The following is a 13,786-nucleotide window of genomic DNA, read 5'->3' as shown; positions in this document are numbered from 1 at the left end:
AGAGCCTCACACTTTTTCCGGTCCTCGGAACGGAACCACATTTATCGGGTCCTATACGTGCCACGAAACCCAGTCTCAGAATTCAGTTCCTTGCAAATATAACCACACACCCACCACCCTCGCGCACTCCCCCTCATTTTGTATACCCACCACAAAAAACGTGCCGGGAGCCACCTACCTGTGCGTGAGACGAGACACGACACTCGTCGTGCTGATGTTGCGACCGCTGCAGAGTCCCATGCGATCCTGCCGCCACCTCAGCCTGCGCAGGGCTTCCTTCACTGACTTCAGTGACTGCACCGTGGATGCTGCATTAGAGCCATTAAGAATCAAAGATGAATCATGGATAAAACATCACGATGAAGAATGAATCATGAAGAATGAATCAAATCACAATGAAGATGACGAAGATTACTCAATGATCACAACGGCATTCAATCGCAATGTGAATGCAGAACAATATAGAAACCGATATGCCCATTCACTACAAAACTTCAAGGCAAATGGGTTAGGGTTAGTATAGTAAGTTGTATATAAGTAGTATTACAGGTTAGTATTCAAACCCAGTGTGTTCCTGCACTCCCTGAAAACACAGAGCATTATGATAGCCTATATACTACGAAACTTCCAGGAAAACACGCTAGTACTCACAGGCCGTGCTTTGCTGCACGTCTTCCGTGCTTCCCTGATAGCTGGGGGAGTAGCGAGGACTCAGGACGCTGGCGGAAGCGCTATCCTCCAGTGACAGATGAGCCTGAGAATTACGGCTGTTGCGACCGCTCCGTGATGCGCCAGCCATCCGCAATCCACTGTCATCTGAAACAACCAGGATCCCTTTCTCATATTAGCAGGAAACAATTATAGCAACTTTTATGCAATTTATATTACAATAACAGTTATATAAGAGTTATATATCTAGCTATCTCTCTCTTTCTTTCTCTATCGCTCTCTCCATCTATCTATCTCTCCCTCTTTTTTCTCTCTCTCTCTCACTTCCTCTCTCTCTCTCTCTCCCTCTCTCCCCCACTCTCTCTGTCACTCTACCCTCTCTTTCTCCCCCTCTCCCCCTCGCTCTTTCTCCCCCTCTCGCCCTCTCTCTCTCTCTCACCCATATCCTCAACGTTGTAGGCGACGGTCTCCAGCCGTCCGGAGTCCTCCTTCGTGAGGAAGCGATGCTGTGAGCTGAGGATGTCCTCCTCGCCCGGCAGCGCGGTCTTCACACCGACGAGAAGGAAGCTGCAGCGCTGCATGACGGCGCGGCACGTCGTCTCGTATGTCGTCACCGCCGGCAGGATCTGATCCGGCTCCCCGCCGCCGTTCTCGTCGTCTGCAAGGCGGCGCGCGCGAGAGAGAATGTCAGCAGCTGTTACAGACGTTGATGCGCAGACATGCGTGCATGCACGCACGCACACACATTCACGCACGCATGCACGCACGCACACAAGCACACGTACGTACACACACACGCACGACATGTGCGCATGCACGCATACACACACAAACGCACGTACGCACACGCACACACACATACCAACTTCCCAACTTCCCAGTCTTACCAACTTCCTTCTCTGTGTGTTCGTCAGTGAGTGTCTCTTCTTCCTGCTCCTCCTTTTCCGCCTCCGATGCCTTCTTACTTCGCTCTGATGGTTTGCGACCAGCTAAGAAGGACCACAATAAGTAAAAGTATCAGTTACAGTGCGTATACATATGTACATTATTATAGTGGTACAATATTAAATCTGACCATCACATAGCTGATAACTACACTGTCAATCCATATCATATATATGTATATACAGATATATGATAATATGTATATAAGTAATCACAATAATCAGGAAAACAAGCGCTCAGTAAATTGTGGACCAAAGTGTGATTGAGTACGTAGAAATGTACAATAACATTTTGCATATTGGGCAACTAATTTAGGCACTGCCTGTCCCATCTTAATTTAGCCAAAACTACTTCGACAAACATGAGCCAAAACGAATCAAAACAAGCTTAATAACGTTCGAAAATATCCCTTGACAACACCACCGTTTACCACATACAATGAATAAATGCCCGCAGCATCCGAAAATCCCAATGCGAGGGGGGGCCACCGCTACTCACCCGATGCCTGCGCCCTCTTGAGGGCGATGATTCTCCGACGGACCTTGTAGACGCAGTGGTAGACGCAGAGCAGCTGTCGTGAGGGCTGGGCGCGCAGGCGGCGAATGGCCACGTTCAGCAGGCCGCAGTGCTTCAGCAGGCAGGCGAGGAGGAAGCGAGAGACGCGCTGAAGCAGCCAGTCCCCGACGACGTCCGCCGTGTCCCAGTCTGTGATATGAGGAGCCAGAGTCTTCCTTAGGTGCGTGTGTTACTAGGGAAGGGTTCTTTGGGAGGTTTATGAGGAAAGGGTTCTTTGGGAGGTTTACTAGGAAAGGGTTCTTTGGGAGGTTTACTAAAGGGTTTCTTTACTGAAGCACCGTTTAATGGACAAGAGCAATATTTTCAGTAAAAACTATGTAACAATGTCACACAAGCCACGCTAAAATAACATCGTTTACAGGATGTTTATTTTAGCAGACCAACATCACTAACGATTCTGGTCTATGAAACGAGGCATGATTGCACACCGACTGGGCTGCCGTACCTTTATAGAGGGCATACTCCTGCATGCTCGCCCAGATGTCCTGCACAAGCTCACGGTTGACCCCGAGTGCGAGGTCAAGCAACATGGCGATCTCTGGTGACACTCTCTGCTCGCCAACTTCGTACGGCCCTTCACACGACATCAAGTCAGATAACATCGACTCTACAATGCAAATACCAGCACACGTCAGCGCAGGTAACAATGGTAGGACCAACAGTAAGAACAACAGTAAGAACAACAGTAGGAACAATGGTAGGAACAACGTAAACAGCCTTCTACAAATGTTCAATCCCATCGAATAGTTTACTATCATATCTGACATTGGACACCCGGAACGCCTGCATTGCCTATCAATCTGATTAAATTATTCTTCATTTAATCTTACTAATTTCATTAAATGCACCTACATCGTGCAAGGGTACACACCTGAACACCTACTTTATAGGCTAATTAATCTGATTAACAAATCACCTGTATCCTCCACGCTTCTCTCTAGTCCATTACTCAACAAACTTGATGCCAGCCACGATTCTGTTGCCTTCTCCTCGCGTGAAAGAGGGTGTCCAAACAGCATGCCCCCGAGGCATCGCCCCACTAGCAGAGCAATGGCCCGCTCCACGTCCACTAACCACACCCAGTCCTTTGCCGGACTACACTGCAACTCTAGACATTCTGAAAATGTAGCATTTGACAGCTTCCCATATCAGTCCTCGATGCAGAATGAAAATATAAATTGAATGTCTGAAGAGAACGTGAATTGAAGACAGTAATAAATAGATTAGGAATTTATTTACTGCAGTGATGACGTGATCACCATGACATTGTGACGTAATTACAGCGACCATGACACGATGACGGTAACCGTGGTTTGAGGATCGTCACCATGACATGATGACAACCGCAACGATGAAATTACGACCACGAACAGAACATGACGACTGCAACCATGACACGATGACCGTGACCGTGACACGATGACCGCTACCGTGACACAATGACCATGACTAGAACATGATGACCGTGACAGTGACACAATGACCGTGACCGTGGCTTGATGAGCGCAACTATGACACAATATCCGTGCACCCGTGCACGCATGAAATTATGCCCGCAACCATGACCGTGACACAATGACCATGACCAAAAGACCAAAACACAATGGCCGTGACCACAACATGATGACCGCGACCACAACATGATGACCGCGACCATAACACAATGAACGCGACTGTGACATAACAACAGCGACCGTCACACGACCGCACCGCGACCGCAGCCGTGCCTCGACGAGCGTCGTGACACGCGATTACCGTGATCGGGCGCGCTGATCTCCTGCTCCTCGGCGGCGGAGGCGGCCGGCAGCATGCGGTTGAGGCGGTCGAGGTGCGGCAGCAGTGAGAGCAGCTCGTGCAGCAGTGGCCGCATGCACGGCTCCGGCAGCAGCAGCAGCGAGTGAATGACCTGCGAGAGCATCGCACCTGCCGCCGACCGATACAACACGTCTGAAACACGGGTAGACTTGCGTGAGAACATCGGAGAAGCGATGAGTGGGAGACAGCGATGATTGTGAACACTTTATGAATGTTTTTTACACATTTATATGTATTTTTGTCATTAATGCCAAATGGGAAAAAAAACAGGAAAAGGCGACATTTCAAATCTTATAAGTCCATCACACCGAAACAACATTAAAACACATTCATAATCATGTGCCATTGAGAAATAGTTATTATTACTGATTTGAAAAATCAACAATCGCAGGCCTGAATTTATTAAAAATATACCATCAAATGTTTACTTTTAAGGCAATTCCAATAAGTAATTGAGAGATTTGGAAAGTAATTTAACCTACATTTGAATAAATTTAAAATAGGCCAGGAAATTATACATCAAAGTAATCCGATCTAAAAATCGTGCTATAGAAAGCTGTATCACGATCCTGTATCAAGACCTGCATCGGTCAACCTCAATCAACCAATTTTAACCTACAAGTATGTGTGGATGGGGGTGACTCACCAGAGAGCTTCTCTCTAACAGACTGACTTCCATTGCTCTCCTGCAGCAGCTGAGCTGACCTAGCAACGACCTCTCCTGCCAAGGGCAGCATTAGCGACAGGTGTTTGTGTAGCAAGGCGATGCTAGGCATTACCTATAACAATCAACATACATTTTTTACATTATGTACACATAGTAATAGTAATAGTAAGTGAACATTTCACATATACATACATTAGATATACAATACAATACATTACATGTCACATTACATTGCATACATTAGATTACAAATATGAAGGAACCTCTTTGTATAGCCAATTGATTGAAGCTTAGACCTCGCTGAAGTCTAAGAGACTAACAAAGGACTGAAACCAAGACGGCATGGCTCTCCACGACTAAAACCGTGTCGTGGCGTCCGCGTATCGCACGATTCTCTCACCAGCTGGCGCTCTGCGGAGTTGACGTGGCAGAAGACGAGCAGGTGCTTCTGCAGCGAGGCTAGAAGCTCGTGTAGGTGCGATGGTGGCGCCCCATCCTCAAACGTCTGCAGCAGGCGCTCCTTATCGCTGTTCTTCTCTAGCTCATTCAGAGATTGCTCCTGCAAGCAGACGCTCACCGTGTTACGTCGACGAAACAACATCAACGACGAAGTGCTCACCAAGGAACAAAAATTACTAAAGATAATATTAAGATAATTATATTTTATTTATACTTGTGTTACATGGTATTAATTACAGTTTCTGCATCACAAGAAAGTGATCTTCAGAAATTTTTATTGCTACTAACAGCATTTTTTGTACCAAGTGAAAATGCAGGTAATCTATCTAACTTTATTTATAAGATAAAAGATAGACAGAGAGAGAGAGAGAGAGAGAGAGAGAGAGAGAGAGAGAGGGAGAGAGACAGATAGAGACAGAGAGCGAGAGAGAGAGATAGAGAGGGAAAGAGACAGATAGAGACAGAGAGCAAGAGAGAGATAGAGAGGGGCAGATAGAGAGGGAGAGAAAGTGAGTGAGCATGAAAGAGAGAGAGAGAGAGTGAGAGAGAGAAAGAGAGAAACAGAGAGAGACAGAGAGCGAGAGAAAGAGATAGAGAGAGAGAGAAAGATAGAGGAGAGAGAGAATGAGAGAGAGTACAGAGAGAGAGACAGACAGACAGAGAGCGAGAGACATAGAAAGAGACACAGGAGAGAGAGAGAGAGACAGACTAAGAAATATATAGAAAGAGACAGAGACAGACATAGAAAGCGGGACTCACGGTGTGAAACGACAGGTTGCGCAGCAGCATCTTCATGAGCACCTCAGCGAGGTGGGTGTCGCCCGGCTGGCCCATGCGGCCGCAGTGCGGGTCGCTGTGGTCGACGGGACTCGAGTATCCGAGCAGCGACGCGACGTGGTTGTTGTCCTGCAGGCTCGTTAGGATGATGCCCAGCTGCATGCGCTGCAACACGCACCGCAAGACGACTAATATCGAGATGAAGCCAGCTCATTAGCAGTGACAGCCACAGTAACTCGCACACAAAAGCAGTCTATATATATATAACACTATACTATACACTACATATTATATACATATGTGTATATATATTATATATTGATATATAATAATAATATATATTGCAAGTATTTTGATGTTCTCTCTTTCTCTCTCTCTCTTTCTCTCTCTCTCTCTCTCTCTCTCTCTCTCTTATAATGAATTATATATATATATTGATATATATATATCAACAAAAAACTTCGAGCTCTCCAACAAACTGAACTTTCATTTCTGTCCTTGGGAGTTTTAGTAAACGTGCCCCAAGCAAAAATTAGGAAAGCGAAGAGCAGGTGGCCAACCTAAAGGAGAAGTGTTGCACCGTGGGCTTCCTTACCTGTCCCCTAGAGAGGCTGTCCCATCTATCGGGGCCCTGTGGAAGCAGAGAGTGTAGCAACTCCATCCTCTCTGTGAGCGGAGGCAGCAGCAGTGCCGCTCCTATAGACAGTGTCTCGCTGACCATCTGTAATGATAGAGAATTCTCGTCTAACATCTACTGGTTCTCCCAACCCGATAGAACGTCCTCTGCAGATAGTTTATTCTCAACTCGTGAAATCCCAGACATTTTTCACAGGCAAGGGGGTCATTCCTGGGCACGATTTTGGATGGGAGCGGGTAACCATAGCGAATTCACGCACGAGGGTGCAACAACCACATACCACTTGCACGGAATCTGGAGTGTGCATGTCCATCAGTCGGAAAAGCAGATGCCTCAGCGGACGGGCCTGGCTTCCCAGCACTGTAGAAGCAACTCCACCGGCGAGTGCCAATGACAGGTGCGTACATAGCAATTTCAGGCAGAGCAGCACAAACTGGTGGTGATCGCTGCATACCGGGAACACATACACGACAACAATATTAAAGCGCATGTCAATCACACACATACTAGTCTAGTGTATATGGCTTTAAAATAATTTTCATCTAAATATTAATATAACTTATATCTTTGATATTCAACAGTATTTCCTGACTGGAACCTCACCTTCCTTTTGTTTTTACCATATACTGCACATATGAGCAAAACCTTGATTAAATACAAATCTAAATCTGTTGATGAATCAATGTAAACCATTGTGTACTGCCTACTTTGTAGGTGTTCACTAGGTTACCTGGCGGTCGGGAATGGAGTCGGGGGCAACAGGCAGTCGAAACCGTCGCAATAGCGTTCCATGAACGTACGAAGAATGGAGAAGGTAGCCTCCTGTAGATCGACACAGAACGGCCGGTGCCAGGCCACCACTTGCCTGGGGAGACAACACGCACGAAACGCTGAGCAAAACATTCACCTCCCAGCAATGACTTAAGACTTAAAACCAGCAGCCTTTAGTTTGCAGTCCTGCCAGTCAGCTCTGCAACCATTTCCCAGGATGCAAACAAACATTGTTTACATGTGTGACTGTCTCTTACAGTGGTGTCTGCTTATTTCCAACTATTATTCTTACTAATATTCTGACCGTTCAATATGACATGTAAGTGGTCAGGACGTGGTGATGTATCAATATTATAGATGTTATTTACTAGAACTTTAGTTGTTTGGAATTTTTAAATGGTGCAACACCAGCCCCAGTACCTAGGGTGCCAGATTACAGGAGTCCAACTTGTATTATATATATATTTAGTATCATCGCCCGAGTGATTATAGGAAATCCTGCGCGCTGATTGGTCGAAACCTAGGTGATTATTTTTCGATAATCACCTCTAGGGTTTACATTGTAGTGGCGCCAAAAATGGCGGCTAGATTTGTAAATGTTACGAAAGCCGAAATTTACAAATTTAAAGAAAATGCTGTCCCCGAAAGTACCAAATATCGGGCAATGATACTAAAACAATTATTCGCCTCAGGCTCGATGAATCTTGTTGATTAATCCCCTCGACTTCATCTGGGGATTATTCAACAAGATTCACCTCGCCTTCGGCGAATAATTGTTAAATATATATATATATTGTTACTCAGTTAACAGAGTATTAGTTACCTAGCCATCTCGCCACATTTTCAAGTCCTATTTGTGTAACAGACAGCCAATTTTACTGCCAACATAATGCCGGCCATGTGACGCTTATCACAGTGAACAAATTCATAATGTGCACGATTGCATGTGACGCTAGGGCACAATTGTTGCAGTCACTTGAGACTCCTAGACACTTTCTCAATCCTAGCTGACAATCTAGTCACACCTGTCAATGGGTAGAGCCGTCCACGCGATGCTGTGCGAAGTCCCTGCAGATATCTGATGGATGGGAACGCCCTCCAAACCGATGACCTTGGCAGGACGAGTGATGGGACTTGTGGCATGCCCCTGACCACATTGTCCCATCGAGTTGTTTCCCCACGAGTAGAGCTCATTGTCTGAGCAACAGAACCAAGTGTTGTCATCAATCTTTAGCCATCACGTGAGACTTGACCACTCACACAGAGATAACAGAGTTCCGAAATATCTTTCTCGGTTTAATGAGTAAATGCGTGATCAATCTACTGTGTAGCAGGGAAAAAAATATTATTTCTTTTTCGGGGGCTACGTTTCAAGCTCGCGTGCATGAAAATAGCACTCTAAAATTTGGTTTGCATTGAACTCTATGCAAATTTACGGGGGCTCTTTTTGGCATTTCCGAGGCTCTTTTTGACATTTCGGGGGCTAAATCGCCCCGAGCCCCCGTGTATTTTTTTCACTGCTGTGTAGTGGTCCAACACCTTCAATGTCTATAAAACAGACAGGAGATAAAGACGCCAGACGGAGAATTTCCTCTCATAAGCCCATTTTGGAACACATTCAATGTAATACCATTTAAATTCTTACAGTATCAGAAAGCGACTTGTTGCTAGAAAGCTACAGATTCTGTACGAATTTCCCCCACATCTCCTATGCCAGACATGTAGCTCGTAACCTTGCCGAGATATCTCCGTTACATAAACGATTTTTCGCACAAATGTTCACGGACACATATTCAGGCTGCTAATCACACCACCCTGATCTACGTATCACATCAGTTAAGTCCCTAACTTCGAGCACTGACTGCTAAGTGCAGTATATATATAATCTTACAGCGGCGTTGCTTACCGTGTGTGAGCGAGAGACAGTGGCTGTCTCCACACGCGATGTCGACGATGCGTACTTGGGACAGCTCGTCGATGAGATGGGGACGGAGAGCCGAGGATTCCGCGCTGCCGCATCCCAGGCATGAGCCCGTGCCCCACGAGTACACCTGCGGCGCGCACGCAAGAAAGCGAGGTTAGAGGATGCGCCGTAACAGACACCTTGATAACTCGCGATAATCGCGTGTTATTACACTCACACTCACACTCAAGCATACTCACTCACTCACACTCAAGCATACTCACTCACTCACACTCAAGCATACTCACTCACTCACACTCAAGCATACTCACTCACTCACACTCAAGCATACTCGACTCACTCACACTCGCGTACTCCTCCTCAACACTCAAGCATTCATTGGCACTCACTCCCTCACAACTCAGCATTACTCGACTCACTCACACTCCAAGCATACTCAACTCCCTCACGACTCAAGCATAGCTGCACTCACTCACACTCAAGCATACTCACTCACTCACACTCAAGGCATACTCACCGTCACACAACATCTCAAGCATATCTGCAGCTGCACTCACACTCAAGGGCATACTGGCCTCACTCACACGTCAAGCTCACTCACTCACACTCAAGCATACTCACTCACTCACTCACTCACACACTCAAAAATCTGTTCTACTTCATCATGAAGGCAAGAATGTAATTTATCATTCGATTCGAAACTGAAATTGAATGTGTATTTTTCCTCAAGTCGGATTTACTTAGGAATAAAACCAGGAATAAATTAATTTACCTTTTATGCAGTTAGTAGCCGAATGAGTATTTGTCCGTTAATGACAAACGATTAAGCGCAGTGCCCCATTAATAGCATTACCTGTCCAGTTGATGTCAATGCCAAGGATGACTGACTCCCGCATACAACTTTCCTGATGAACAGGCCAATGAACGTCTCAATTACCTTCGGTCGATATACCCGATTTGTATCACCGTGTCCAAGTTTACCTGCAAATATAAAAACATCACGCATACAAAAATCTGTGACGATTAGTATATTAGAATATACTAATAGAATATAGTATATTAGGTTTTTACTTTTCACACTTTAATTTTGTTCAAATATAATATCTGTATTTTACATGTATGTTTATCATTTTTTGGCATTTCTTTAACATGTTTTTCTAAAGGGACATGTAAACACAAAAGATTTTCCCCATTTTTCTTGGGGAAAACACGAAACATCTTACACATTAGAGATATTTAACATTCTGATCATGTTCCTGATTGTGGACCACCAATCACGTGTTGATAAGTAAGAACATTTATTTTCAAATTTTCCCAGCTTCACCCTAAAAGAGAAACCATACACAAACATGAGACCGGACACAAACTTGGGACAAACTTGACGTGAGCGAAGAAAACACGTACCATTGTCTCCGGCACCAAACGACCACACCGTTCTGCCATCTTGCGAGACAGCGACCGTGTGAGAGCTGCCACAAAACACCTGCCCTACACTACTGATGTCCTTCACCAGGGTAGGAAGATTCTTGCTGTTGCTGTCACCGTGCCCTGATGATTAAAGATCCTATAAGTTTACCCAATACTGTCAACATATACTTAACAGATTTATCCTGGATGTTAGCAGAAACGCAATCAACTAATATTATATATTATTAATTATAATTAATATATTATTAATAATCAAATTATGATATGATATTATGATATTATATATATACTATACTCAATGCACTTACACCAGATGTTCGACCACCCAGTAGCAATGCTACCAACAAATACTCATATATACGAGTCACATTTACCGGGTGTTCGACTGCGTAACTCGCGGTCACCGTCGTTGCCGTGCTCACGTACCTAACCGCCCGTAGTCGCCCTCTCCCCACGTGTACAGCTCTCCCTCCTCGGTGACAGCAGCGCTGTGCCGGTATCCGGCTGAGATGCACTTGATCGTCTTGCCGTGGAGGCCGCCCTGGATGAGGCGCGGGTACTTCTGCGTCGAGCTGTTGCCGTGCCCCAGCTTGCCGTAGTCGCCGTCTCCCCAGCTGAACACCTCGCCGTCCACGGTGAGCGCGAGCGTGTGTCCGTCCGAGCCCTTGCTCGAGGACACCTTGCGGATGTAGCGCGCCGGCTCCAGCACGAGCTTCTTCGGCTGAGGCTGGTTGTTGGAGTCGCCGAGACCTGCGGGGAAACGACGCGCTATGTTGTCTCGCTCGTAAAGACGTGTGTCACGTCACGGGTCGACGGGTGCCTGACGGGTGACTCGGTGAGAAGGCATGAGGTTTTATGGAGGCTTCTCCCGTAATTGGTAAAAATGACACGCAGCAGCCTGGAGGGGTCGTTGCTATGACTGATGATCAGAAGATTGGAATACATAAATCGAGTCTGCAAGGAGGAGGTTACCTGAGTCGGGTCGCACCAAAATCCAGTGCATGCATCGGCAAAGATTTACGGTTTGCGACAGCGGTCTTTTTCATAATAAATCGAGTGTCACTGCATCTTCATCACTGCATGCAAATATGGGATGCCTATCGATGACCAATTATGTGGCCGAAGAAAAGTATGTGGGATCGGAAATGGCAGCCTACCTAGCCGTCCATAGCTGCCCTTTCCACAAGCGCTCACACTCCCGTCGTTCCAAATCATGAAGGTACAGTACTGGCCAGCTTCGATCTGAAATCAGTAGAGATGGGTATTTAATGGTTTAAATGCACGACGAGTAGTTGTCAACAGAGATGTTTTTATTGCATGCCAATAAACCACAGGAAATTATAAGTCATCAGTTGTGCAACCATTCTTGCATTTTTCATAATTTAAGCACAAACGCATGCACGCACACATACCCACAGACACACACACAAACGCACGCACGTGCACACACGCTCACACACACACCTGCTGCGAACCACCGAAGCTGGTGGCATGCTTCGGCTGCAAGACCTTCTCCTGGCTGCCTTCAGCTAGCTGGTGGCTGCTGTTGCTGCCCCACACGTACGCCTCGCTCTGCTCACTCGCCGCCACGACGTCCGCGCCATCGCATCCCGTGTTCTTGTTCTCATCCGCACAGGAGCAAGACTTGGCGTAGTCAGATGCTAGCTTGGTGACCTGCAGAGAACGTACAAACGTGTGGGGATGGGCGTTCACGCTTGTTATGAGTCAAAGATGCAGCGCATAACAACAGCAAGTAATTAGATTTAACCCTCTAGTAAAGTCGATCAGAGGCTGCTGTTGCTACTGCTTGCAATCAGTTGGAAGTAGAAAATTGCTAGAGACAAGCCATGTGTGTGTGTGTGTATGAGTGATGCTTTACGTACCTCTTCCATCAAACACATAGCTGCCTGATACAGGGGTGTTTGTCCCTGCCTATTGCACTTGATGGGAAACAGCACTGGATGGAAGGTGTCAGTACTTCCCTGCAACATGAAAAAATAAAAACTTGGTAAAGCCAGACAGCAAAATGACAGGTCAATAGGTGAATTATGAAATGGATTTGATTGCTGTGATCAAAATAGGCAAAAGTAAATATGTCGCCAGGCAGGTTATCAGCTATCGGCTGAAGCCTAAGAACATCTAGACAGAATAAATTTGTCTACCCACACCCAATTAGAGATTAGACCTTACAGCTGGTATAAGGAAGAGAGCTTACGGCAGAGCGTTTCATCTGATGCAGCACATCAAAGAAGAACTGATAGGTGATGCAGTTGACTTCACTGCTCTCATCACTAGATGACGCTGAGGCACATAGAGCCATGTCAACCCAATCCAAAAGATGGTGCAGAGATCCACGCTGGCACGCCAGACCTGTGGAAACAATCGGTCAAAATGCAATTCAAATGCAAATGCAATGCAAATGCAAATGCATTGCAAATGCAAAATGTACAGTCGGACTGGTAGATAGCAATCACTTTAAAGATACGCGAATGACTTTTATAGGCAGGTCTCCATTCTATAGATAAAGGTGGGTTTACCATTTAGTTGCAACTCAAGGACAAATCTAGAAGTGTCCTTTATGTTATAATACCCACTAGATGGCAGACGGTGTGTGGAGAGCAGTCAAAATTTGGCATTCTACTAAACCATTTGTTATGTTTATTTGGCCTTCAATGTCGAATTATAAAACAAAAAAAGAAATTTAAACACTTTTTAGAGACAGGTGTACAATCCACAGATTGGAGCAGATTGGAGCATACGTGCAGTGCACACGTGCATATTAATGTATGCAGGCAGCTTCCTGAATAACATGGATGTGACTGGCATAACCACACAAACCTAGCAGTAGCTCCGATGACAGTCTCTTCCCGAGCGTGTCTGCACCACAGCTGGGCAACGTTGCACTCTTTAGGAACGCGGTCACCTGGTTCAAACTATCGAGACCCATCTGCGGCATCTTGCCCTCGTTCGACAATGACAGCGGTGGTAGCGACGTCACAACCTCAAAAACATTCACAGTTCGTCAGTATGTAACGTAGGAAACCTTATATTCATATAGAATGTTTTGGCTATGACTACAGGGTGTGGTTCCACCCCATATATATATATATATATATAT

At 45.8% G+C, this 13,786-nt stretch overlaps 1 protein-coding gene across 1 annotated transcript in view; it reads right to left on the bottom strand.

The window, feature by feature from the left end:
• The window catches only part of LOC106807015 (probable E3 ubiquitin-protein ligase HERC1), a 99,005-nt gene that overhangs the window by 74,388 nt on the left and 10,831 nt on the right, over window positions 1-13,786 (bottom strand). The window contains exons 4-27 of the mRNA XM_014809216.1: window positions 13,507-13,669; window positions 12,884-13,038; window positions 12,552-12,650; window positions 12,133-12,342; window positions 11,826-11,910; window positions 11,095-11,418; window positions 10,645-10,788; window positions 10,094-10,221; window positions 9,223-9,367; window positions 8,342-8,513; window positions 7,276-7,410; window positions 6,826-6,991; window positions 6,504-6,629; window positions 5,891-6,073; window positions 5,073-5,231; window positions 4,652-4,784; window positions 3,946-4,137; window positions 3,083-3,307; window positions 2,636-2,950; window positions 2,113-2,319; window positions 1,557-1,658; window positions 1,109-1,327; window positions 652-816; window positions 179-308 (exon numbers count right to left, since the gene is read on the bottom strand). Coding sequence (XP_014664702.1) covers window positions 179-308; window positions 652-816; window positions 1,109-1,327; window positions 1,557-1,658; window positions 2,113-2,319; window positions 2,636-2,950; window positions 3,083-3,307; window positions 3,946-4,137; window positions 4,652-4,784; window positions 5,073-5,231; window positions 5,891-6,073; window positions 6,504-6,629; window positions 6,826-6,991; window positions 7,276-7,410; window positions 8,342-8,513; window positions 9,223-9,367; window positions 10,094-10,221; window positions 10,645-10,788; window positions 11,095-11,418; window positions 11,826-11,910; window positions 12,133-12,342; window positions 12,552-12,650; window positions 12,884-13,038; window positions 13,507-13,669 — 4,082 coding nt within the window. The remainder of the gene's footprint in view (window positions 1-178; window positions 309-651; window positions 817-1,108; window positions 1,328-1,556; window positions 1,659-2,112; window positions 2,320-2,635; window positions 2,951-3,082; window positions 3,308-3,945; window positions 4,138-4,651; window positions 4,785-5,072; window positions 5,232-5,890; window positions 6,074-6,503; window positions 6,630-6,825; window positions 6,992-7,275; window positions 7,411-8,341; window positions 8,514-9,222; window positions 9,368-10,093; window positions 10,222-10,644; window positions 10,789-11,094; window positions 11,419-11,825; window positions 11,911-12,132; window positions 12,343-12,551; window positions 12,651-12,883; window positions 13,039-13,506; window positions 13,670-13,786) is intronic.

This window comes from Priapulus caudatus, unplaced genomic scaffold, assembly GCF_000485595.1.
Source record: "Priapulus caudatus unplaced genomic scaffold, Priapulus_caudatus-5.0.1 Scaffold190, whole genome shotgun sequence".
NCBI classification, from domain to species: domain Eukaryota; kingdom Metazoa; phylum Priapulida; class Priapulimorpha; order Priapulimorphida; family Priapulidae; genus Priapulus; species Priapulus caudatus.
This window is presented reverse-complemented; position numbering and strand designations above follow the sequence as displayed.